Source organism: Hippoglossus hippoglossus, chromosome 22 (assembly GCF_009819705.1).
Source record: "Hippoglossus hippoglossus isolate fHipHip1 chromosome 22, fHipHip1.pri, whole genome shotgun sequence".
In the NCBI taxonomy this organism is placed as follows: Eukaryota; Metazoa; Chordata; class Actinopteri; order Pleuronectiformes; family Pleuronectidae; genus Hippoglossus; species Hippoglossus hippoglossus.
This window is the reverse complement of record NC_047172.1, coordinates 18,560,995-18,587,496: the sequence shown is the minus strand read 5'-3', so window position 1 is coordinate 18,587,496 and position 26,502 is coordinate 18,560,995. Positions and strand designations below refer to the sequence as shown.

Sequence of the window (26,502 nt, the reverse complement as noted above, 5' to 3'; positions counted from 1 at the left end):
GTACTATTTACCTCATTCATGCAAAACTCCATTATCTATATCACTATAGGTTGGAATGCCTTCTTGTTCATTTAGATGTTTACCCACAGTGTTGTCCATACAGTATTAAAGGGAGAGCTTCTGCAGCATTTACAGTAAAAGGCCTAATCTTTGACAGTAGCCACATTTATATAATCTCATTATACTAAATTACCAACTGAAGGTTTACGGTTACATTACAAACATGGACATGCAGCATCTACAGCTGGGTATTTAAAAGGCACAGCTTGTAATGTGGAACACTGTTGGGCAGTAGTCCCTGTAGGTGTCTAATAGTCTGCTGGCTTTGTGTGCAAAGAGACGTTTCAAATGTTGTCTTTACAAATGGTTTTAAATGCTAGTGTGCCGCCTATTACAAACACTTACACTATGAGGTCTAGTGCAGCACTGACACTGAGGCCGACAAAATAACTGAACAAAAGCAACCCCTTCCTGGCACAACTCAACCAATAAATGGAGGATTTATCTCAGCGCTGTTGTACGGGGTTGAGTTCTCTGATTCCCTCCCAAAGAGTTAACCGCTTTGGATTCTTCTAATGTTGCATCAGTCCAGATTTGACAGTTACAATCAGTTGTCATCAAATCTAATTTGAAAGCAGCTTGCTGAAGGGCTCATTCTTCCACTAAAACTAGACTAAATTGTTTTTCCTTCCACATTTTAGTCTTGTCTTAGTCAGACTTTTAGGGCGCTTTCACACCAGCCTTGTTTGGTCTGAACTGTCTGCAGGACCACAGAGGTGCATGGTCTCAGTCCAGATCAAACAAACCATGGTTCGTGAAAACATTGTTTGGGATAGTTCAGCTTTTCGGAGGAGTGGCAGGAAGTTCAGACAGCATCAAACAACAGAAGAAGAAAAAGAAGCAAAGTGGCGCGCAGGATTACTTGTAGATTTGCTTCTGACAATATATAGTTTGAATGGCGAGGACATTCATGCGGGGGAATTGAACTAGTGTGGAGTGCTGCCCCTGATGTTGGTGATGCTGGTAGTAACACCATAATAATATTACAGTGGCAACAAAAACAACAATATCAACCGGGTAATCCATTTCCTCATTTGAAACAGAAACAAGGTCCAAACTGACACGCTGACCTCAGATGCTTTCCCGTCGACCAACCAATCAGGGTCAAGTAGGGGTCACAGTCCACGTAGATGATTACAACAGGATGCACATATCACACCAAAGTCTTAAGTCTGATACCTCAATTGCAACGTGCAACCAAAACTAACCAGATCGGAATGGTTCAGTTCCATGGTTCCAACTTTCAGGTGTGAAAACTGACTCAAAGCTAAAAGGGTGAGTTTGACCAAATAGGACTAAATCTAACATGGACTATTCCAGCTCAGGCCAAATTTTAGGACTAAATCTCAAAATAGCTGACAAAATGAGCCCTCTGTCAGTCCTCTGTACGAGACATGTTCCCTCACATCCAGACCAGCTCAGACACTAAATCAACTTGAACAAGCCACATTAAATTGGACTGAACATGTTAATGTGTCATACCTGCACGGCAGGTTTTCCAGCCTTACGTGTTACGCCATGCCTGCCTTCCTCCTCAGCACACAACAGCATATGTCAGAGTAGGTTAACCTGACAATGTGTGACAACAACACCCGTGTCAGATGCAGAGTCTCAGCCCATCATCTGACTGGTTTGAGACAAGGAACAAAAATAAAAAGGGAACAGGGCATGCGTGGAATAAACAATTAAGAGCACTGGAAATTCCTCTGTCATTATCGTGGCCATCTGAGGTTAACCAGTTTGTTGTTTTCAATCTTTCATTTGTCCAGGGGAGAGTGAGTCAGAGAGGATATTTACTGCTTCACATTGACACACAGTTCCCATCAGGGAGCTATACCCACGGCTGGTCAGTGAGCCACAGCATAGACGAGATGGGAGATCACGTGCCTTGCTCAAGGGCACCTAAGCAGAATGGGGTCAATCTGCATTTCACATTCACTCTCTTCATCTTCCCACAAAGTAAAGGATATTATTTGTAAAATCAAAAAAACCTCTCCTGTGCCACAAAAATAGACCATGAGGGATGACAAGGTTATCCCAGATTAACGATAATGGGGGATGGGGGGGGCGTCTCCCTTGTTTTTCCCGATAGATATCACGATAATCATCAATATTTTAGTCACTATAATCGTATAGTGAAAAGCTGGTATTGGAAAAGCCCTAGTTCTCACTGTATATATATTTTTTTCCAAACTGGAAACCAACCCACGTGATACAGCCACAACTCAATGACATTGTGCTTAGATTTAAAAAAAAAGTGCCAGCGGGCAAAAACGTCTCTGCTGCTTCATGCTGTGAATCTGTGAAATAAGGAGAGAGGAGGAGGAGGAGGAGGGGAGGAGGAGGAGGAGAGGGGGGGGGGGGGGTCAAGGGACTGAGGAGAGACCAGGGTCCCATTGCTTTCTCAAACCACTTAGATAACAACAACATGAGTCAGTGTAACTACTATGATGTTCTCTGATAAGGGTCCTTAAGACCTCTGCTGCTGTTTATTGAGCTCCAGGACTTCTTCAGACGACCTGTCAGCCCTAGAAGTAGAAAAGAGATGAATAAATGAACTTGATCTCACATGGGTCGGCTGAAACTGTCCAGTTCATCAGTCTCAGGGAAAAACACGTCCCCCTCCACAGTTTTGCTCTTGGATTTCTTCCGTTTCAGCTTGAACGACAGCAGCCGTCGCTTCTTCTTATCTTTCGGGGAAACGGGCGACGCTTCTTCGGGCGGCGTGACGCCGTCTCCCGGGCTGAGGGGACCGGGGCTCGTCGGTACCGTCCCGGACATGTCTTTGTGGCCGGCGGCAGCTCCATCTCTGAGGGTCGCCGCGCGCTGGAGCTCCTTGCTCTCCTTCTCAGGTGACTTCAACTTGAACAGACTCTTGACTTTGAGCGTGCTGGACTTACTCATGGTGTGCGGAGCAGAGGGGAGCAGCGGACCATGAGGAGAGGAGAGGAGAGGAGAGGAGAGGGGTCCGACTACAGGCTGCTGCTGCTGGGGACCGAGTGCAGCTGCGGGCGGGAGGAGGTGCGGAGCTCTGTGCAGGTGAGAGAGGTGCAGCTGCGTAAAGTTGCCCACAGGAAACACTTCCGGCCGTAACCTTCAGAATAAATCAAATAAAACTACCCTTCCGTCTTTACTTTCTTTTTTATATATGTACAAAAAATACAAATAGACCAACAGTGTGTCCTCGAGTAAACTAATATATTATAACCGAGCACGTCCACGAGTGAGCAAGCAGCAAGGCTGTGTGGTCATTTATCTTTAGTTGTTTTAGGTGGAGATTAACAGAGTCCCTTATTTACAGACACAGCTGTATAGTTTGCTTCAGTTCTGCTCTCACTGTCTATATAAATCATTTTATAATGTTATATTTTATCTTGTCTTCACTCTTTTCTCATTTGCAACTTTCGTTTATTTCCGTATCTGTGCTCTAAAGCTGTCTGATCTTCAAATTACTTTTTTTTAAGTGTTTCTTGTTTGCATTTTGACAATTTCCTATTGTTTCATTTTTGACTTGTTAAGCACATTATAACTGCGTTTTGAAAGTTGATTTATAAATAAAGTATATTATTTTTTGTTTTTGTTTTGTTTTGTTAAAAGTTTAAATGTATTGGGGACAAACAAAAAAGAAAATTGCCGGTAAAAGAACAACTTAAATTTTCACAAATACTGCATGTAAAATGTTTTTTTTTATAAGCGCTGCCACTAATGATTACATCATCATGAGTTATTTAGCTATATGAACTTTATATTCATATTTTCTTGATTAATCAGCGATTCGAAATTAAAATGGTCCAGGGTCACATATTCAAATTCAAAGACAGTTCATGCTATTAAGTCTCATATACAGGATGACATGGTAAATAATTAAACCATCATGTTTGAGATGCTTACGTTTTTTGTAATTAATATGACCATAGCCACGTCACGACCCTTAAAGAATAAGATAGTTATAAGATAATGGATGGATGTAATCAATTTAGTCACTGTTTTTAATATGATGTCACTAAAAGGGTAAAATGTCATCACCTCAGTGTCCTGTTATCTGTCAAAATATTATTTTGTTAGAAATAAATGCAATAAAAACAATCATAAGAAGAATGCACCAAGGTCCTTTAACAAGGACTTTATTAACACATACACATGATATAATGCAGGAAGGCTGCAGGCATAATGAAACAGGTATGTCGTGACTGACTCTTGAGATGCCACAAAAGCATATGAGTCACCACTGTCAGTACTAGTCATCACTACTTAGTCCGGGGGCGATGGAAACAGGTTAACCCCAACTTCATCAACAGTGTCACACAAGTGGTTGAGAATACTACACTAAGAAGCTTTTATTTTGAAAGCAAACATTTAACTCTTAGCTTGCTGCTTGATGCGGCTTGTACCACCTCACATGCCTTTCTAGTTTGATCTCCTGCAAAAGTATGTTTGTATATAAATCTATAAGATCTTAAGTGATAAAAGTTTCTCTCCATGAAAGTCAAAGATATTAGTTGTGTGGAAAATCATGATAATTAAAGTCTCTTTCTTCATTTCTACCGACAATGTGAAGGTCCTTCTCTGCGCAACAAACTTCTGTACAACTTGAAAATGATTTAACTGACTATTAAATATAGTTTTTCCCCTACAAAACATCTGTATTTATGTCTCATATATCAGTTTGTAACTACTCACTGTGACGTAGATTTGAATTGCACTGTGTGTCATGAGAATTTAAAGCAACACTGTGTAACTTCTACTGAGCAACAGCGCCCTCTGCAGCCACATGTGGTGATTTATTCTGTCATTGGGTCATGTAAATAGAAATGTAAGTGGGTCATGTGAATAAGTTGACTGGAGTCCCACTCCCTGAACTTAAACACAACTCAACGGTGGATATTACCCACAATCCTCTGCTTTCTGAACCAGAAGAGCTGCTGCTGTGACAAATACATTAAACTCTGTTCAGAATGTTTGATACTTTAAGTTTCCTCACTGAATATTGGAGATATTTTTTAGGTATTCTCAATCTTTCTAACTGATCTACCATTCTGCATTACTCATGAGCTCGCTGTGTCTGATCCTGGTTATTTATGCTGCAAGTATCAGTCAGCTCCACACTTCCCACAGGACCCACTCAACAACGTCACATAGAGCGAGGACAGGCGTTCAAAGTGAGGAGCGGGAATGAAATCTGCACCGTTCTCCATATTCCAAGTCAGTGAACATCAATCTAATTCTGACGCTGCTATTTTCAGGTTAAAAAGTTGAATAGTGTGAATATAAATGAGGTCCAACTGATGTTTGCTTCCTAAAGTAAAAGCTCAGTAGTGATGGATTTAGTCTTTATTATATCCCTACAATTTAAGATCTGAAAATTACACATTAGATCTATTCTGTTTGAACCTGAAGTAATTATAAGTTATGATGCATTTTTTCCCACAGGTCTTTCATTTCAGAAAGTCTTATTATCGAGTGTACCCTATAATCACAGCTCCATCTGCTGGCTGTGTTGGGGAAAAGCAACAGTCTTGATTATTGCGTACTGTACGGTCAGGTTCATATTCACCCATTTGAACCACTAACCTGACACATAAACTAGATTATGCAGAAAAAACACCAAAAGACAGATTATGTGGGTGAATGTAGATGAAAGAAAAAGAAAGAGAAAACAAAGGAGAGCAAATAATAAGATGGTAATGTGATAAGGAAAAACGAATTCATGGGAAAACCCAATTGGGTTTTGGGGGCATGAGAAGAAGAGAAAATTCAGCTCTTGTGCGTGGGGCGTTCAAAGACAGAAAGTAAGCGGGGGCAAGGAAACAAGCTTTCATTTGTCAGTTTGTAGACCCTGAGGATGGCACGTGTTTTTCTCCTCAGTGTGTTTGTGGCTCTTCTGATCTCTGTGGTGGCTCTGCCATTTATCACAACCAGCATTGTGTGGTTTGCAAGCTGCTAAGGTGAGTGTACAGCTTCAACCTGTGCAGCTGCTTTACCTGCTCTGCTGTTTGCAGTGGTTTTTAATTCTGCCCACACTCACCTACACACAACGCTTAGCAGGAGACTCTGGGGGCTGAGAGCATCACTGTGATGTGAAAAAGATAAACTAGTTTCTGGAAAGTTGATCCAAGAACCGGCTGGATTTATTTCACAAACGTCCTGGACCATGAGGCAAAAAAGCTGATCCCTGGAGTCTGAAGTGGATTTTAAAAACCCATCTAACCTGCTCGGATTGGAACGTGATTCCCTCTGTCCTGGATGAACCGAACAAGCTAAGTCTCCCTATTGAAACTCTCCTGGCTTCACCGACTTCCCTTGGCCTCTTGAAACTTCACCCCTCATCTTCCCTCTACCTGGAGATTAAAGGACCACCAAAAAGAACACACATTTCCCTCACTTTACCTTTTCATTGGACCCTAACTCCCCTCTCCAACAACCACACACCCACACAATCTCACACTTGATCTGAACTCGAACTATACTCATCATGAACTCTTAATGGAAGCTTCTTTCATATGTTTATTTAATGGACGGTTAATTGTTCTTATTTGGAAATGAAATTGTTTGCACTGATTACTGGATATTTTGGTCAAAATTAGTTCTTTGTCTGTTTATCAATCATACCTATTTGATTTGATTGTTAACTTGATTGAATAATTCAATTGAATATATATTGATTAACCGATTTGATTGTTTGTGGTTTCTTTTTCTTTGATGCCTTTTGTAGTTAGGTAAATAAGCTATCCGGGTTAATTCTCTTATTACAGAGATATTACAATTTTTGACAGGTGAAGAAGCCCTGTCTGGCGCCCAACTCTTTTATTTTTTCAATTTAGAAAACCTACGCTACAGAGTAAACAAGGAGTGACTTAATGTGAAACGTATTGAATCTGGAATTGTGCATAGAGGTTGGACATATAATTGTCTAAACTGTGGCCCCCTCTATGGCCCCTGATTTAGAAAAATCCTATATCCACCACTGTCTCCCAGTCATTCACGTGACATAATTTTTCCACATTACAACCAATAGCACCTTTTTGTATATTTCAAATTTCAGTAATGGTATCAATTTCAAATTGGCAGAAATACTGATGACATGTCAAATCACTGAGTTGATCACAAAACAACAAACTCCTCTCCGTTGAAAAATAACCTTTTAGGTGGAGGTGGCCGGAAGAGTCAATTTTGCAATTTTGCTGTAAATCAAAGCGAACAAAACATGTCTTGCGGGCGGGGTGTCCCTGCAAGCTGTTATTTTCTTAGTGGAACCATCAGATAAGGACAGTGTGTGTACATCTGTGGGTAGAAGACAAAGCTGAGTGTGAGATCAAAAGCAGGAAGCTCATTGATGTATTGTCGTCACACAGCCTCTGAGAATGGTTTTTTTTCTTTATCGTGTTCTTCTGTTCATTTTCATCGTTTTTTTCTGTGAGATAAAGCTCTCGCACTGAGTTCTTTACTTCATATGCAGCTCTGAGACAAATAAAGCTCTGGCAGCTGGAGGGGAATATTGCTTTATTTTGACACTTCCTATCCAGAAGATAAAGAAATTAAGTGATTGAAAGTCATCATTTTACAAGGTATGTATGTTCTGAAAAAACAGGCACACTACCGATTTGTTTACTATATGCAATTTTGTAATCGCACAATGTATTTTGATTCCTTTACAGTATCTTTGTTATACATTTAGTAAGAGCGGTAATTCAAACTTAAACATATAATGATCACTTTTTGAGCTTGAGATGTGCAAAGGTAATGCTGACAGGGGCAAAATACAACAGATGCTTTGTACGAAGATTTGGGAATCAGAAAAACTCAGAAGTGAAAAGTCTCGGTATCATTTTCTTGGTCTCATTGGTGCAGTGTAATGCAATCTTCGCTAGCCTGCAAAAAAGTTGATAGGAAAACCTCAGTGAGTTCACAACTCTACCAACAGCCTTTTCACAAAGAACAGGACAAGAGCACGGCTCCTCATCGTCTGCTCCACACTTGTTCCCCATTTCTATTTGAATTGATGTTAACCTCCTTTTACTCGTATACAAAGCTACGAATGATGAAGCACCTTCTTACATCAAGGACCTTTTAACTCCTTGTCAACCACCGAGAGGCCTTAGGTCCTCGGAGACTTGTTCTTAAAGTTTCTTCAGCTACTACCGGATTCTGAAAGAGTGGTTTATCTAAAATTAGAAATGCAAGCTCTGTCCACATTTTTAAATGTTTACTGAGGTCTTATTTATTTTGGCACGTTTTTTGTTACTGTAATGTAACTTTTTCTACTATCAATTTTACTATTTAATTTAGTGTTTTAGTTGGATCCATCATTTTTTTGGAATATGTTTTATATGAAATGTTCATGATGTTTAGTTTTTAATGTAAAAAACTTTAAGTTTCATTTATGTAAGTTGAAGTTTGAAAGCGACTGATCAATTTGAATTTGGACAGTCATTGATCACCGTTAAATACAGATTCCAACAGACAGTTTTACAGAACTGTCACTCCTGTAAAATAATTACAAAGTGCAAGTTCTAAAATTGTGTTTCTATACAAACAGCTCTTCCTTCTCATGTTGTTATCTTCCTCAAAAGATCTGCATGGGCACAGCATACATTCCTTATCAACGAGTGCAGCTGCACTGTACTATGTCTAATCTTGAAATAGTGATTTGTGAGACGTGAAAGTGCTGAAGCAAGAGACATAATCAGCAAAAGATTAAATCCTGTTTTCGAGGAAGTCAAAGTTTCTCACATGCTGTTATTTGCATGAATGAGACATAATACTGTCCATTTATATTCATCAGTTAATATATAAATTATTTCCTAATTTATTTTTCCTTAATCATTTGTATTTATTAGTAGCTTTGTAAGTGCTTGTTGACCTTGTTCTATGTCGTGTGAAACATCTCAGATCTTCACTGCTGAGATCTAATCAGCTGCTGGGATCAGACAGAGCACAGAGTGCAGCCTCCAGCAGCCGGTCTCTGCGTGCATCCTCTTGAAGGCAAAGGGTTCTGAAAGTGGGTCATTTTCAACCGGAGGAAGATCTGAACTAGGAAACTGTTTTTTATTCTGAACACAGAAGCAAACTGAGTTGTCTCCGTCAAGTGAAGGCTTTGCACTAAACTGTCAAAATGATGCACTAGAATATATTGTTTGGCAATCGCAGTGTCAACAAACTACCACTGGGGTATTGTTTCAATGAGGATCACCCATTACAGGTCTGTTAAAGAATGAACACATTACTTATTGACCATGAAATTTCTTAATTTACCATTAACAAATAAATTGGGAATAAATCACTTTGGAATTCATAAAATAAGTTAATCCTTTATTGATCCCCATGGGGTAAAATCAAGGATTATAGTAGCACAAGTTCAGAATAAATACAGGTAAAAAAGGATAGAATAAAAAAGAATAGAATAAAAATAGATGAGAATAAAAATAGGGGGAAAAAATTATATAGGAAGAATTACAAAAACACAATGATGCAGAAAATTACAGCAGTGCTAAAACATTGAGTTATGTACTTATATAGTTATATAAAGTTAGGAACTGTATAGGTTTTTAAGTGGCATCCTAATGTGTAATTAACCAGAATATAGCAAATATATTATTTATTTTTAATCGTCTTAATAATTAATAAAAGTTACGGCTCAGTTACTGTAACGAGGTAATATCAGCAAAATGCGAAAACATACAAGTTACATTTACACAAATGTACTGTAATACTGGGTATTATTACTTTATTTTGTAACTTGCCAAAATACATTATTTTGAAATAATAGTCTAATGTGTAAATTAACCAGAATAAAGATGTCAAATAAATTAATTATATTTTCAATGATGTTGCTGTTTGTTGCAAATGTTTTGTCTTTTCTTCTCCAGATTAAAAACATGGCGTCGACGACTTCAGACTATGACTACTTTACGCATGTAGATGGCGACCTCTGCATCTTTGAACCGAGCCCCACGGAGGTCATCACCCAAACATACGTCCACTCCATCATCTGTGCCTTCGGACTGATCGGAAACGTCCTGGTGATCGTCACCTACATGTTCTACAAGAGAGCCAAGACCATGACGGACGTCTACCTCTACAACGTGGCCGTGGCGGACCTGATCTTTGTGGTGGCCCTGCCATTTATCAGCTACAACGAGCAGCACAGCTGGCTAATGGGCTCTGTGGCCTGCAAGATACTGAGGTCGGCCTACAGCATCAACCTCTACAGTGGCATGCTCCTGCTCGCCTGCATCAGTGGCGATCGTTACATTGCAATAGTTCAGGCCAGAAGATCCTTTGGCACCCGCTCACACACTCTGATCTACGGCCGCCTCATCTGCTCTGCTGTTTGGGTGTCTGCTGTGGCCCTGACGCTGCCCACACTCCTCTACACCCAGCGCAGTGAAGAGCCGAACATGGGGTCTGAGGGCGTCACCGTGACGTGTCAGCTGTCTTTCAGCAGGAATGAGACAGCGAAGCTGATGAAGGTGGTGGTTCCCAGCCTCCAAATGGCCGTCGGCTTCCTGCTGCCTCTGGTGGTGATGGTGTTCTGCTACTCCAGCATCATGTGCACCTTGCTGAGGGCACAGAACAGCCAGAAGCACAAGGCTGTGCGTGTGGTTTTGGCAGTCGTGGTGGTTTTCATCGTGTGCCACCTTCCCTACAACGTGACCCTGCTCACACACACCCTGTCTCTGTTTAAGGTGAGAAGTTGTGTGGTGGAAAAGATTAATCTCAGCGTTCTGGACGTCTCCAGGGTCGTAGCCTACCTCCACTGCTGTCTGAATCCCATCCTCTACGCCTTCATCGGGGTGAAGTTCAGGAGCCACTTCAGGCAAATAGTGGTGGATCTCTGGTGCTTCAGCAAAAAGTACATCTACTCTGCTCGCTCGTCACCCGGAACCTCTGATATTTGCACCTCGGGTCTCAAGTCTTCCGAGGCCTCTAACAACATGTCATCGTTCAGTGCATGATGCTGTGGCCTACAGTTAATAAGCATTGCTGATGCTACAGGAGCCTCTCGTCCAAGTTGCTACTGGGCTGTAACTGTATGATATGTAAATAGACATAAAAGCTTCTGTACTACATTTGTTGAAAAAAAGTAACATTCAGGATATTTGAAAATTCTGAATATGATTAAAAGTGAAACTGCCAACTCACCTGGTAGTGCTGGATTGAGTCCACCAGCAGGAGTCCTCTCGCCATGTCACGTTTTATTATAACAATTATTATATCATACATATTTTATATTTTCATAATAAACTGGCATTTTTATATATGTGCAGAAAAAGAAATACATTGACTTGAAAAGCTGCTTAGTTACTGCCTGATCTGATTTTAAGATTTAATTTGAAGAACACAGTAGCTGAGCCACAGTTGGCCTTGTTGGATGATACTCTCCAGAGAGACATTTTAACAAACAGTACAAGTTTTTTAAGCTTGTTAATGGAAAGCGTTTTTATCCTCAGATAATTTTAAAATAAAATGTACTTCTGGGTAATTTGCAAATATCTCCAGTCCTCTCCTGGGAAGTGTTGGCTCCATTTCCTCCAGTTCAACAAAGTAAATCATCTTGTAACATTTAAGGAAACAGCTCATAAAGCAGTAAATCTGTTATTAAAAATATATATAAGAAAAGAAAAAAAAAGAAATAATAATAATTGAGTTGCACTTATATTGCATGTAACACTTTGTAGTCTGGCTTTTGTGAAACAAATTGAACTTACTTGATTCTTGTTGCTCTGGGTTTGTACCCTCATGGTTGAATACACTTATTGTAAGTTGCTTTGGATAAAAGCTTCAGCTAAATGAAATGTAATGTAATAAAAGTAGTGATAAACATTTCTGTATTCTGTAAAAGTCGTCTTTGTGGGGCATGAAGCAGATTTAAAGATTGCGAAATTGATCCGTCTGTACCCAGCAGCAGTTGAGTTTTGGGGTCATTTCCTGTGGTTGGTTCACGTTAGATGTCACTTTTTATTTTGCAAGCAGAAGCAGTAAAAGTAACAATAGATTGCTTTGTCCTGTTGGGGCCCAACAAGCTGACATCAACAATGGCTTTACTTCAGAGTAAAGAACATTGTTCACTACTGCTCTGATCCCTGAAATACAGTTGCATTTGCTCATAAGAAAAACGTAAAATGCAAAGATATTGAGCAGTGTAGGTGTATTTTTACGATCCACTTTTATTGAAGTGTAGCATGAGTCTTTTCGCTTCTTGCTCCATCTCTTCTCACTCATTGCTGGTGTCTGACAGGAAAGACGAAAGACCACAAGCCAGCTGACAAAGAACGATTGACTTAAATCCGTTCTGCTCAGAATTCCCTCAGAATATTTATTTACTAAAAAATGTAATTTAGATGTAGTTCTGATACCATATTGATTCTGTGAATATGGCACCCACTGTATTCAGTTGGCCTATACTTTCGTTGATTTGGGGCTAAATAAAAAACGTTATTAGTTATTGCAAACACTGAGAAAGAGGAGAAAACCTGAAGTTCTGGGTATTTTTTAATGAAAAGGTGATTTCCACCCTAAGGTGATTTCCACCCTAATGAGATTATAGAAATCATATCTGAAGGACAAGATGTTTTTGTGAGGTATCTTTTGCATTTTCCTCTCTGCAACAAAATTGCAGGATTGTGCGTCATACGTATAAAAGAAACTCTTCTTTTTCATCTCAAAAACAAGTGATTACTTTTATAATTGAATCAAATTGAAGTCTTGTGCTCTCAGCTGTGGGACACTCAATGATCCACCCAACTATTGGGCCTCTTTAGCAACATTGTAAAAATACAATGTGGATAATGAAGTGCGTCTCAAATGAAATTTCACTTGAGACACACTTCAGACGCCAGATGTGAGCTGCAGTTAAACTCGGCTGGATCCAGGAGAGTTACACTCTGGATACATCTGGACACAAGATAACTGGTCTGATCAGGGCCTCCGTTGTGGGAGGAGAGGATCCACCACGTGTTGCAATCCCAATAAGTCATTTCATGGTTTGACAAATGTTATGATTTCAGCGCTATTTCGATTTTCCTGTAGTAACTGGAGCAAACAAAATGCAAAAAAAGCTGTGTTGCCAACATGCAGATGTTTTCACTGTGCTTCATACGCTCCCTTGTGGGGCTTGTTGTTAAGACTTTTGCCCACCAGGTGTCCACAGAGAGTTTACAGTCACTCCACCCCACCTGACCTCGTTTATGAGCCATAACCTGTCTCCTCAGCTGGTCTGTATTTGCTTACTGGCAGTACTAATAGTTAAAGACAAGCAGACTTAATATGACTCAACCAAATCTCTGTGTCCCTCTGTCATAGAACACTGCAGAACTGGAGCTGGGACATGCTGTGATTTTTGCACTGAGTCAATTGAAATACAAGAATGCACGGGGAAGTACTGCAGGAGCACAGGTGCAAGTAGTACTATGTTCCATTTTAGTAGTAAGCCAGCATGCACCATACGAGAGCCCTGGCACACGTAAATGGAATGCAGCCATTTGTACTGTTGCTACTGATATATGTGTTTGACAAGTGAAAAGTTGCAGACTCGTGGTCTGCTATGTTTTCTAAAATCTAGATTTTGAAAAGTGATTAATGTGTCTATTTTAAGGGTTTGTAGCATAGATTAGATTTAAGCCGCATCAATTGTTCTTTTTGCGTTTCGCTTGTTGTTGTATGTTTTGGCCACTTGAGGGAAGCAGACCAAGGTGTCAACACAACTGAAATCATCACCTTACAGCGTTCATCAGTGGGCTGGGATCAGGACATTAAAGAGAATGATGCTGTGGAGGAGATATCTCTCCCTGTTGAGCTGATATTGCCAGTTTGCATTGTGCCGCCCTCTTGTGGCTGTAGTAGGCTACTGTCTCTGGAAGCTCTAGCCTACCAGCCATTGCATCTACAATTTCTATCATTTTCTTGAGCGTCGCTGGGAAAAAGGGCGTGAGAAAGTCTCTGGCTTGTCAGGAGGGAGTCAAATCCGCTCTCTTTTTAGCTCTATTTTTGGTCTCTACCAATCCCAGAGGAAAGAAAGTCCTGAATGCTCCGTTAAATGTTGTTTGGTGCTGAACAAGTCGAGTACAATGGGCCTTCCAAGTTTTTCCCCTTGAATGCAGCTGCCTGCTGAGGCTGGAAACAATGTAAATAAGGGCAGTAAGACTGAACCAAACCACAGTCAGTCCAAGTTAGTGAACCATTTAACAGCTGAAGACAGATTTTTTCCTCACGGATAGCTGGAGACCAAAAACAGAGCTAAAAAAATAAGAGTGAATTTGACCAATAATGCTGCTGACATGTTCTGTAGAGCTGAGGACAGCTGCAGAGTTGGGTGTCAAGCAGCATTTTCCACATTAGTGATTTAATCCAATGTTAAAATGGAAATATTGATCAACCCGTTCTACCTGCATTCTATAAACATTAAGGAAATAGGGGCAAAGGTTAGTGTAGTCAAGGTCATTTTGTTGCTCGATGTGAAAGATGTGAGAGCTTTATACAGTGGATTCAACAGCCCCCCCCCTGCTTATCTCAACCACTCTCCTCCTGTCAGAATCTATGGCATCACACGTTATGGACACGCTAAAGTGCTGGGTGCCATATTTGGCGCCTCAGTGACTCAAGAGTGGTCGTCCTCTGAGGATGAATTTACTCAAAGTGGATCCCTGCTGCCTTTGATGATGTTTTTATTTTCAAAACCACCCGTGAGTATGTTGAGCTAAACATCTGGTATTTGATAATGAAGTCACTCCTCAGACTCATATACCCATATACTCATATACCTCCAAAATAGGTTAAAAACCTCCAAAATAGGTTAAAAACGTCAAAAAGTCGCTAGAAAGCACCTAAAAACACAGTTTTGTATTTCGTCCAAAATATGAGAAAAAAAAATGAAAAAAAGTCATACTTTGGTATGACGTCCAAAATAGGTTAAAAACGTCAAAAAGTGCTAGAAAGCACCTAAAAACACAGTTTTGTATTTCGTCCAAAATATGAGAAAAAAAATGAAAAAAAGTCATACTTTGGTATGACGTCCAAAATAGGTTAAAAACGTCAAAAAGTGCCTAGAAAGCACCTAAAAACACAGTTTTGTATTTCGTCCAAAATATGAGAAAAAAAAATGAAAAAAAGTCATACTTTGGTATGACGTCCAAAATAGGTTAAAAACGTCAAAAAGTGCCTAGAAAGCACCTAAAAACACAGTTTTGTATTTCGTCCAAAATATGAGAAAAAAAAATGAAAAAAAGTCATACTTTGGTATGACGTCCAAAATAGGTTAAAAACGTCAAAAAGTGCTAGAAAGCACCTAAAAACACAGTTTTGTATTTCGTCCAAAATATGAGAAAAAAAAATGAAAAAAAGTCATACTTTGGTATGACGTCCAAAATAGGTTAAAAACGTCAAAAAGTGCCTAGAAAGCACCTAAAAACACAGTTTTGTATTTCGTCCAAAATATGAGAAAAAAAAATGAAAAAAAGTCATACTTTGGTATGACGTCCAAAATAGGTTAAAAACGTCAAAAAGTGCCTAGAAAGCACCTAAAAACACAGTTTTGTATTTCGTCCAAAATATGAGAAAAAAAAATGAAAAAAAGTCATACTTTGGTATGACGTCCAAAATAGGTTAAAAACGTCAAAAAGTGCTAGAAAGCACCTAAAAACACAGTTTTGTATTTCGTCCAAAATATGAGAAAAAAAAATGAAAAAAAGTCATACTTTGGTATGACGTCCAAAATAGGTTAAAAACGTCAAAAAGTGCCTAGAAAGCACCTAAAAACACAGTTTTGTATTTCGTCCAAAATATGAGAAAAAAAAATGAAAAAAAGTCATACTTTGGTATGACGTCCAAAATAGGTTAAAAACGTCAAAAAGTGCCTAGAAAGCACCTAAAAACACAGTTTTGTATTTCGTCCAAAATATGAGAAAAAAAAATGAAAAAAAGTCATACTTTGGTATGACGTCCAAAATAGGTTAAAAACGTCAAAAAGTGCCTAGAAAGCACCTAAAAACACAGTTTTGTATTTCGTCCAAAATATGAGAAAAAAAAATGAAAAAAAGTCATACTTTGGTATGACGTCCAAAATAGGTTAAAAACGTCAAAAAGTGCCTAGAAAGCACCTAAAAACACAGTTTTGTATTTCGTCCAAAATATGAGAAAAAAAAATGAAAAAAAGTCATACTTTGGTATGACGTCCAAAATAGGTTAAAAACGTCAAAAAGTGCCTAGAAAGCACCTAAAAACACAGTTTTGTATTTCGTCCAAAATATGAGAAAAAAAAATGAAAAAAAGTCATACTTTGGTATGACGTCCAAAATAGGTTAAAAACGTCAAAAAGTGCCTAGAAAGCACCTAAAAACACAGTTTTGTATTTCGTCCAAAATATGAGAAAAAAAAATGAAAAAAAGTCATACTTTGGTATGACGTCCAAAATAGGTTAAAAACGTCAAAAAGTGCCTAGAAAGCACCTAAAAACACAGTTTTGTATTTCGTCCAAAATATGAGAAAAAAAAATGAAAAAAAGTCATACTTTGGTATGACGTCCAAAATAGGTTAAAAACGTCAAAAAGTCGCTAGAAAGCACCTAAAAACACAGTTTTGTATTTCGTCCAAAATATGAGAAAAAAAAATGAAAAAAAGTCATACTTTGGTATGACGTCCAAAATAGGTTAAAAACGTCAAAAAGTGCCTAGAAAGCACCTAAAAACACAGTTTTGTATTTCGTCCAAAATATGAGAAAAAAAAATGAAAAAAAGTCATACTTTGGTATGACGTCCAAAATAGGTTAAAAACGTCAAAAAGTGCCTAGAAAGCACCTAAAAACACAGTTTTGTATTTCGTCCAAAATATGAGAAAAAAAAATGAAAAAAAGTCATACTTTGGTATGACGTCCAAAATAGGTTAAAAACGTCAAAAAGTGCCTAGAAAGCACCTAAAAACACAGTTTTGTATTTCGTCCAAAATATGAGAAAAAAAAATGAAAAAAAGTCATACTTTGGTATGACGTCCAAAATAGGTTAAAAACGTCAAAAAGTGCCTAGAAAGCACCTAAAAACACAGTTTTGTATTTCGTCCAAAATATGAGAAAAAAAAATGAAAAAAAGTCATATTTTGGTATGACGTCCAAAATAGGTTAAAAACGTCAAAAAGTGCCTAGAAAGCACCTAAAAACACAGTTTTGTATTTCGTCCAAAATATGAGAAAAAAAAATGAAAAAAAGTCATACTTTGGTATGACGTCCAAAATAGGTTAAAAACGTCAAAAAGTGCCTAGAAAGCACCTAAAAACACAGTTTTGTATTTCGTCCAAAATATGAGAAAAAAAAATGAAAAAAAGTCATACTTTGGTATGACGTCCAAAATAGGTTAAAAACGTCAAAAAGTGCCTAGAAAGCACCTAAAAACACAGTTTTGTATTTCGTCCAAAATATGAGAAAAAAAAATGAAAAAAAGTCATACTTTGGTATGACGTCCAAAATAGGTTAAAAACGTCAAAAAGTGCCTAGAAAGCACCTAAAAACACAGTTTTGTATTTCGTCCAAAATATGAGAAAAAAAAATGAAAAAAAGTCATATTTTGGTATGACGTCCAAAATAGGTTAAAAACGTCAAAAAGTGCCTAGAAAGCACCTAAAAACACAGTTTTGTATTTCGTCCAAAATATGAGAAAAAAAAATGAAAAAAAGTCATACTTTGGTATGACGTCCAAAATAGGTTAAAAACGTCAAAAAGTGCCTAGAAAGCACCTAAAAACACAGTTTTGTATTTCGTCCAAAATATGAGAAAAAAAAATGAAAAAAAGTCATATTTTGGTATGACGTCCAAAATAGGTTAAAAACGTCAAAAAGTGCCTAGAAAGCACCTAAAAACACAGTTTTGTATTTCGTCCAAAATATGAGAAAAAAAAATGAAAAAAAGTCATACTTTGGTATGACGTCCAAAATAGGTTAAAAACGTCAAAAAGTGCCTAGAAAGCACCTAAAAACACAGTTTTGTATTTCGTCCAAAATATGAGAAAAAAAAATGAAAAAAAGTCATATTTTGGTATGACGTCCAAAATAGGTTAAAAACGTCAAAAAGTGCCTAGAAAGCACCTAAAAACACAGTTTTGTATTTCGTCCAAAATATGAGAAAAAAAAATGAAAAAAAGTCATACTTTGGTATGACGTCCAAAATAGGTTAAAAACGTCAAAAAGTGCCTAGAAAGCACCTAAAAACACAGTTTTGTATTTCGTCCAAAATATGAGAAAAAAAAATGAAAAAAAGTCATATTTTGGTATGACGTCCAAAATAGGTTAAAAACGTCAAAAAGTGCCTAGAAAGCACCTAAAAACACAGTTTTGTATTTCGTCCAAAATATGAGAAAAAAAAATGAAAAAAAGTCATATTTTGGTATGACGTCCAAAATAGGTTAAAAACGTCAAAAAGTGCCTAGAAAGCACCTAAAAACACAGTTTTGTATTTCGTCCAAAATATGAGAAAAAAAATGAAAAAAAGTCATACTTTGGTATGACGTCCAAAATAGGTTAAAAACGTCAAAAAGTGCCTAGAAAGCACCTAAAAACACAGTTTTGTATTTCGTCCAAAATATGAGAAAAAAAAATGAAAAAAAGTCATATTTTGGTATGACGTCCAAAATAGGTTAAAAACGTCAAAAAGTGCCTAGAAAGCACCTAAAAACACAGTTTTGTATTTCGTCCAAAATATGAGAAAAAAAAATGAAAAAAAGTCATATTTTGGTATGACGTCCAAAATAGGTTAAAAACGTCAAAAAGTGCTAGAAAGCACCTAAAAACACAGTTTTGTATTTCGTCCAAAATATGAGAAAAAAAAATGAAAAAAAGTCATATTTTGGTATGACGTCCAAAATAGGTTAAAAACGTCAAAAAGTGCCTAGAAAGCACCTAAAAACACAGTTTTGTATTTCGTCCAAAATATGAGAAAAAAAAATGAAAAAAAGTCATACTTTGGTATGACGTCCAAAATAGGTTAAAAACGTCAAAAAGTGCCTAGAAAGCACCTAAAAACACAGTTTTGTATTTCGTCCAAAATATGAGAAAAAAAAATGAAAAAAAGTCATACTTTGGTATGACGTCCAAAATAGGTTAAAAACGTCAAAAAGTGCCTAGAAAGCACCTAAAAACACAGTTTTGTATTTCGTCCAAAATATGAGAAAAAAAAATGAAAAAAAGTCATACTTTGGTATGACGTCCAAAATAGGTTAAAAACGTCAAAAAGTGCCTAGAAAGCACCTAAAAACACAGTTTTGTATTTCGTCCAAAATATGAGAAAAAAAAATGAAAAAAAGTCATACTTTGGTATGACGTCCAAAATAGGTTAAAAACGTCAAAAAGTGCCTAGAAAGCACCTAAAAACACAGTTTTGTATTTCGTCCAAAATATGAGAAAAAAAAATGAAAAAAAGTCATACTTTGGTATGACGTCCAAAATAGGTTAAAAACGTCAAAAAGTGCCTAGAAAGCACCTAAAAACACAGTTTTGTATTTCGTCCAAAATATGAGAAAAAAAAATGAAAAAAAGTCATACTTTGGTATGACGTCCAAAATAGGTTAAAAACGTCAAAAAGTGCCTAGAAAGCACCTAAAAACACAGTTTTGTATTTCGTCCAAAATATGAGAAAAAAAAATGAAAAAAAGTCATACTTTGGTATGACGTCCAAAATAGGTTAAAAACGTCAAAAAGTGCCTAGAAAGCACCTAAAAACACAGTTTTGTATTTCGTCCAAAATATGAGAAAAAAAAATGAAAAAAAGTCATATTTTGGTATGACGTCCAAAATAGGTTAAAAACGTCAAAAAGTGCCTAGAAAGCACCTAAAAACACAGTTTTGTATTTCGTCCAAAATATGAGAAAAAAAAATGAAAAAAAGTCATACTTTGGTATGACGTCCAAAATAGGTTAAAAACGTCAAAAAGTGCCTAGAAAGCACCTAAAAACACAGTTTTGTATTTCGTCCAAAATATGAGAAAAAAAATGAAAAAAAGTCATACTTTGGTATGACGTCCAAAATAGGTTAAAAACGTCAAAAAGTGCCTAGAAAGCACCTAAAAACACAGTTTTGTATTTCGTCCAAAATATGAGAAAAAAAAATGAAAAAAAGTCATACTTTGGTATGACGTCCAAAATAGGTTAAAAACGTCAAAAAGTGCCTAGAAAGCACCTAAAAACACAGTTTTGTATTTCGTCCAAAATATGAGAAAAAAAAATGAAAAAAAGTCATATTTTGGTATGACGTCCAAAATAGGTTAAAAACGTCAAAAAGTGCCTAGAAAGCACCTAAAAACACAGTTTTGTATTTCGTCCAAAATATGAGAAAAAAAAATGAAAAAAAGTCATACTTTGGTATGACGTCCAAAATAGGTTAAAAACGTCAAAAAGTGCCTAGAAAGCACCTAAAAACACAGTTTTGTATTTCGTCCAAAATATGAGAAAAAAAAATGAAAAAAAGTCATATTTTGGTATGACGTCCAAAATAGGTTAAAAACGTCAAAAAGTGCCTAGAAAGCACCTAAAAACACAGTTTTGTATTTCGTCCAAAATATGAGAAAAAAAAATGAAAAAAAGTCATATTTTGGTATGACGTCCAAAATAGGTTAAAAACGTCAAAAAGTGCCTAGAAAGCACCTAAAAACACAGTTTTGTATTTCGTCCAAAATATGAGAAAAAAAAATGAAAAAAAGTCATACTTTGGTATGACGTCCAAAATAGGTTAAAAACGTCAAAAAGTGCCTAGAAAGCACCTAAAAACACAGTTTTGTATTTCGTCCAAAATATGAGAAAAAAAAATGAAAAAAAGTCATATTTTGGTATGACGTCCAAAATAGGTTAAAAACGTCAAAAAGTGCCTAGAAAGCACCTAAAAACACAGTTTTGTATTTCGTCCAAAATATGAGAAAAAAAAATGAAAAAAAGTCATACTTTGGTATGACGTCCAAAATAGGTTAAAAACGTCAAAAAGTGCCTAGAAAGCACCTAAAAACACAGTTTTGTATTTCGTCCAAAATATGAGAAAAAAAAATGAAAAAAAGTCATATTTTGGTATGACGTCCAAAATAGGTTAAAAACGTCAAAAAGTGCCTAGAAAGCACCTAAAAACACAGTTTTGTATTTCGTCCAAAATATGAGAAAAAAAAATGAAAAAAAGTCATATTTTGGTATGACGTCCAAAATAGGTTAAAAACGTCAAAAAGTGCCTAGAAAGCACCTAAAAACACAGTTTTGTATTTCGTCCAAAATATGAGAAAAAAAAATGAAAAAAAGTCATATTTTGGTATGACGTCCAAAATAGGTTAAAAACGTCAAAAAGTGCCTAGAAAGCACCTAAAAACACAGTTTTGTATTTCGTCCAAAATATGAGAAAAAAAAATGAAAAAAAGTCATATTTTGGTATGACGTCCAAAATAGGTTAAAAACGTCAAAAAGTGCCTAGAAAGCACCTAAAAACACAGTTTTGTATTTCGTCCAAAATATGAGAAAAAAAAATGAAAAAAAGTCATACTTTGGTATGACGTCCAAAATAGGTTAAAAACGTCAAAAAGTGCCTAGAAAGCACCTAAAAACACAGTTTTGTATTTCGTCCAAAATATGAGAAAAAAAAATGAAAAAAAGTCATATTTTGGTATGACGTCCAAAATAGGTTAAAAACGTCAAAAAGTGCCTAGAAAGCACCTAAAAACACAGTTTTGTATTTCGTCCAAAATATGAGAAAAAAAAATGAAAAAAAGTCATACTTTGGTATGACGTCCAAAATAGGTTAAAAACGTCAAAAAGTGCCTAGAAAGCACCTAAAAACACAGTTTTGTATTTCGTCCAAAATATGAGAAAAAAAAATGAAAAAAAGTCATACTTTGGTATGACGTCCAAAATAGGTTAAAAACGTCAAAAAGTGCCTAGAAAGCACCTAAAAACACAGTTTTGTATTTCGTCCAAAATATGAGAAAAAAAAATGAAAAAAAGTCATACTTTGGTATGACGTCCAAAATAGGTTAAAAACGTCAAAAAGTGCCTAGAAAGCACCTAAAAACACAGTTTTGTATTTCGTCCAAAATATGAGAAAAAAAAATGAAAAAAAGTCATACTTTGGTATGACGTCCAAAATAGGTTAAAAACGTCAAAAAGTGCCTAGAAAGCACCTAAAAACACAGTTTTGTATTTCGTCCAAAATATGAGAAAAAAAAATGAAAAAAAGTCATACTTTGGTATGACGTCCAAAATAGGTTAAAAACGTCAAAAAGTGCCTAGAAAGCACCTAAAAACACAGTTTTGTATTTCGTCCAAAATATGAGAAAAAAAAATGAAAAAAAGTCATACTTTGGTATGACGTCCAAAATAGGTTAAAAACGTCAAAAAGTGCCTAGAAAGCACCTAAAAACACAGTTTTGTATTTCGTCCAAAATATGAGAAAAAAAAATGAAAAAAAGTCATACTTTGGTATGACGTCCAAAATAGGTTAAAAACGTCAAAAAGTGCCTAGAAAGCACCTAAAAACACAGTTTTGTATTTCGTCCAAAATATGAGAAAAAAAAATGAAAAAAAGTCATACTTTGGTATGACGTCCAAAATAGGTTAAAAACGTCAAAAAGTGCCTAGAAAGCACCTAAAAACACAGTTTTGTATTTCGTCCAAAATATGAGAAAAAAAAATGAAAAAAAGTCATATTTTGGTATGACGTCCAAAATATGAGAAAAAAAAATGAAAAAAAGTCATACTTTGGTATGACGTCCAAAATAGGTTAAAAACGTCAAAAAGTGCCTAGAAAGCACCTAAAAACACAGTTTTGTATTTCGTCCAAAATATGAGAAAAAAAAATGAAAAAAAGTCATACTTTGGTATGACGTCCAAAATAGGTTAAAAACGTCAAAAAGTGCCTAGAAAGCACCTAAAAACACAGTTTTGTATTTCGTCCAAAATATGAGAAAAAAAAATGAAAAAAAGTCATACTTTGGTATGACGTCCAAAATAGGTTAAAAACGTCAAAAAGTGCCTAGAAAGCACCTAAAAACACAGTTTTGTATTTCGTCCAAAATATGAGAAAAAAAAATGAAAAAAAGTCATATTTTGGTATGACGTCCAAAATAGGTTAAAAACGTCAAAAAGTGCCTAGAAAGCACCTAAAAACACAGTTTTGTATTTCGTCCAAAATATGAGAAAAAAAAATGAAAAAAAGTCATACTTTGGTATGACGTCCAAAATAGGTTAAAAACGTCAAAAAGTGCCTAGAAAGCACCTAAAAACACAGTTTTGTATTTCGTCCAAAATATGAGAAAAAAAAATGAAAAAAAGTCATACTTTGGTATGACGTCCAAAATAGGTTAAAAACGTCAAAAAGTGCCTAGAAAGCACCTAAAAACACAGTTTTGTATTTCGTCCAAAATATGAGAAAAAAAAATGAAAAAAAGTCATACTTTGGTATGACGTCCAAAATAGGTTAAAAACGTCAAAAAGTGCCTAGAAAGCACCTAAAAACACAGTTTTGTATTTCGTCCAAAATATGAGAAAAAAAAATGAAAAAAAGTCATACTTTGGTATGACGTCCAAAATAGGTTAAAAACGTCAAAAAGTGCCTAGAAAGCACCTAAAAACACAGTTTTGTATTTCGTCCAAAATATGAGAAAAAAAATGAAAAAAAGTCATACTTTGGTATGACGTCCAAAATAGGTTAAAAACGTCAAAAAGTGCCTAGAAAGCACCTAAAAACACAGTTTTGTATTTCGTCCAAAATATGAGAAAAAAAAATGAAAAAAAGTCATACTTTGGTATGACGTCCAAAATAGGTTAAAAACGTCAAAAAGTGCCTAGAAAGCACCTAAAAACACAGTTTTGTATTTCGTCCAAAATATGAGAAAAAAAAATGAAAAAAAGTCATATTTTGGTATGACGTCCAAAATAGGTTAAAAACGTCAAAAAGTGCCTAGAAAGCACCTAAAAACACAGTTTTGTATTTCGTCCAAAATATGAGAAAAAAAAATGAAAAAAAGTCATACTTTGGTATGACGTCCAAAATAGGTTAAAAACGTCAAAAAGTGCCTAGAAAGCACCTAAAAACACAGTTTTGTATTTCGTCCAAAATATGAGAAAAAAAATGAAAAAAAGTCATACTTTGGTATGACGTCCAAAATAGGTTAAAAACGTCAAAAAGTGCCTAGAAAGCACCTAAAAACACAGTTTTGTATTTCGTCCAAAATATGAGAAAAAAAAATGAAAAAAAGTCATACTTTGGTATGACGTCCAAAATAGGTTAAAAACGTCAAAAAGTGCCTAGAAAGCACCTAAAAACACAGTTTTGTATTTCGTCCAAAATATGAGAAAAAAAAATGAAAAAAAGTCATACTTTGGTATGACGTCCAAAATAGGTTAAAAACGTCAAAAAGTGCCTAGAAAGCACCTAAAAACACAGTTTTGTATTTCGTCCAAAATATGAGAAAAAAAAATGAAAAAAAGTCATACTTTGGTATGACGTCCAAAATAGGTTAAAAACGTCAAAAAGTGCCTAGAAAGCACCTAAAAACACAGTTTTGTATTTCGTCCAAAATATGAGAAAAAAAAATGAAAAAAAGTCATATTTTGGTATGACGTCCAAAATAGGTTAAAAACGTCAAAAAGTGCCTAGAAAGCACCTAAAAACACAGTTTTGTATTTCGTCCAAAATATGAGAAAAAAAAATGAAAAAAAGTCATACTTTGGTATGACGTCCAAAATAGGTTAAAAACGTCAAAAAGTGCCTAGAAAGCACCTAAAAACACAGTTTTGTATTTCGTCCAAAATATGAGAAAAAAAAATGAAAAAAAGTCATACTTTGGTATGACGTCCAAAATAGGTTAAAAACGTCAAAAAGTGCCTAGAAAGCACCTAAAAACACAGTTTTGTATTTCGTCCAAAATATGAGAAAAAAAAATGAAAAAAAGTCATACTTTGGTATGACGTCCAAAATAGGTTAAAAACGTCAAAAAGTGGCTAGAAAGCACCTAAAAACACAGTTTTGTATTTCGTCCAAAATATGAGAAAAAAAAATGAAAAAAAGTCATACTTTGGTATGACGTCCAAAATAGGTTAAAAACGTCAAAAAGTGCCTAGAAAGCACCTAAAAACACAGTTTTGTATTTCGTCCAAAATATGAGAAAAAAAAATGAAAAAAAGTCATATTTTGGTATGACGTCCAAAATAGGTTAAAAACGTCAAAAAGTGCCTAGAAAGCACCTAAAAACACAGTTTTGTATTTCGTCCAAAATATGAGAAAAAAAAATGAAAAAAAGTCATACTTTGGTATGACGTCCAAAATAGGTTAAAAACGTCAAAAAGTGCCTAGAAAGCACCTAAAAACACAGTTTTGTATTTCGTCCAAAATATGAGAAAAAAAAATGAAAAAAAGTCATACTTTGGTATGACGTCCAAAATAGGTTAAAAACGTCAAAAAGTGCTAGAAAGCACCTAAAAACACAGTTTTGTATTTCGTCCAAAATATGAGAAAAAAAAATGAAAAAAAGTCATACTTTGGTATGACGTCCAAAATAGGTTAAAAACGTCAAAAAGTGCCTAGAAAGCACCTAAAAACACAGTTTTGTATTTCGTCCAAAATATGAGAAAAAAAAATGAAAAAAAGTCATACTTTGGTATGACGTCCAAAATAGGTTAAAAACGTCAAAAAGTGGCTAGAAAGCACCTAAAAACACAGTTTTGTATTTCGTCCAAAATATGAGAAAAAAAAATGAAAAAAAGTCATATTTTGGTATGACGTCCAAAATAGGTTAAAAACGTCAAAAAGTGCCTAGAAAGCACCTAAAAACACAGTTTTGTATTTCGTCCAAAATATGAGAAAAAAAAATGAAAAAAAGTCATACTTTGGTATGACGTCCAAAATAGGTTAAAAACGTCAAAAAGTGCCTAGAAAGCACCTAAAAACACAGTTTTGTATTTCGTCCAAAATATGAGAAAAAAAAATGAAAAAAAGTCATACTTTGGTATGACGTCCAAAATAGGTTAAAAACGTCAAAAAGTGCCTAGAAAGCACCTAAAAACACAGTTTTGTATTTCGTCCAAAATATGAGAAAAAAAAATGAAAAAAAGTCATACTTTGGTATGACGTCCAAAATAGGTTAAAAACGTCAAAAAGTGCCTAGAAAGCACCTAAAAACACAGTTTTGTATTTCGTCCAAAATATGAGAAAAAAAAATGAAAAAAAGTCATATTTTGGTATGACGTCCAAAATAGGTTAAAAACGTCAAAAAGTGCCTAGAAAGCACCTAAAAACACAGTTTTGTATTTCGTCCAAAATATGAGAAAAAAAAATGAAAAAAAGTCATACTTTGGTATGACGTCCAAAATAGGTTAAAAACGTCAAAAAGTGGCCTAGAAAGCACCTAAAAACACAGTTTTGTATTTCGTCCAAAATATGAGAAAAAAAAATGAAAAAAAGTCATACTTTGGTATGACGTCCAAAATAGGTTAAAAACGT

At 35.7% G+C, this 26,502-nt stretch overlaps 2 protein-coding genes across 2 annotated transcripts in view; one reads left to right on the top strand and one right to left on the bottom strand.

Annotated features, from left to right (window-relative positions):
* Positions 1–3,113, bottom strand: part of crybg1a (crystallin beta-gamma domain containing 1a) — a 45,679-nt gene extending 42,566 nt beyond the window's left edge. Inside the window, exon 1 of the mRNA XM_034575753.1 lies at positions 2,630–3,113. Coding sequence (XP_034431644.1) covers positions 2,630–2,964 — 335 coding nt within the window. The 5' untranslated portion in view covers positions 2,965–3,113. The remainder of the gene's footprint in view (positions 1–2,629) is intronic.
* Positions 3,114–7,267: 4,154 nt separating this feature from the next.
* On the top strand, positions 7,268–11,250 carry ccr6b (chemokine (C-C motif) receptor 6b). The gene is made up of 2 exons (XM_034577115.1): positions 7,268–7,625; positions 9,927–11,250. The coding sequence occupies exon 2, from the start codon at positions 9,936–9,938 to the stop codon at positions 11,013–11,015; it is 1,080 nt and encodes a 359-aa protein (XP_034433006.1). The 5' UTR covers positions 7,268–7,625; positions 9,927–9,935; the 3' UTR covers positions 11,016–11,250.
* The last annotated feature ends 15,252 nt before the right edge of the window (positions 11,251–26,502 follow it).

Bases quoted from the DNA above. Each gene is read 5' to 3' on its own strand.
- ccr6b (XM_034577115.1), top strand. From the start codon at position 9,936: ATGGCGTCGACGACTTCAGACTATGACTACTTTACGCATGTAGATGGC.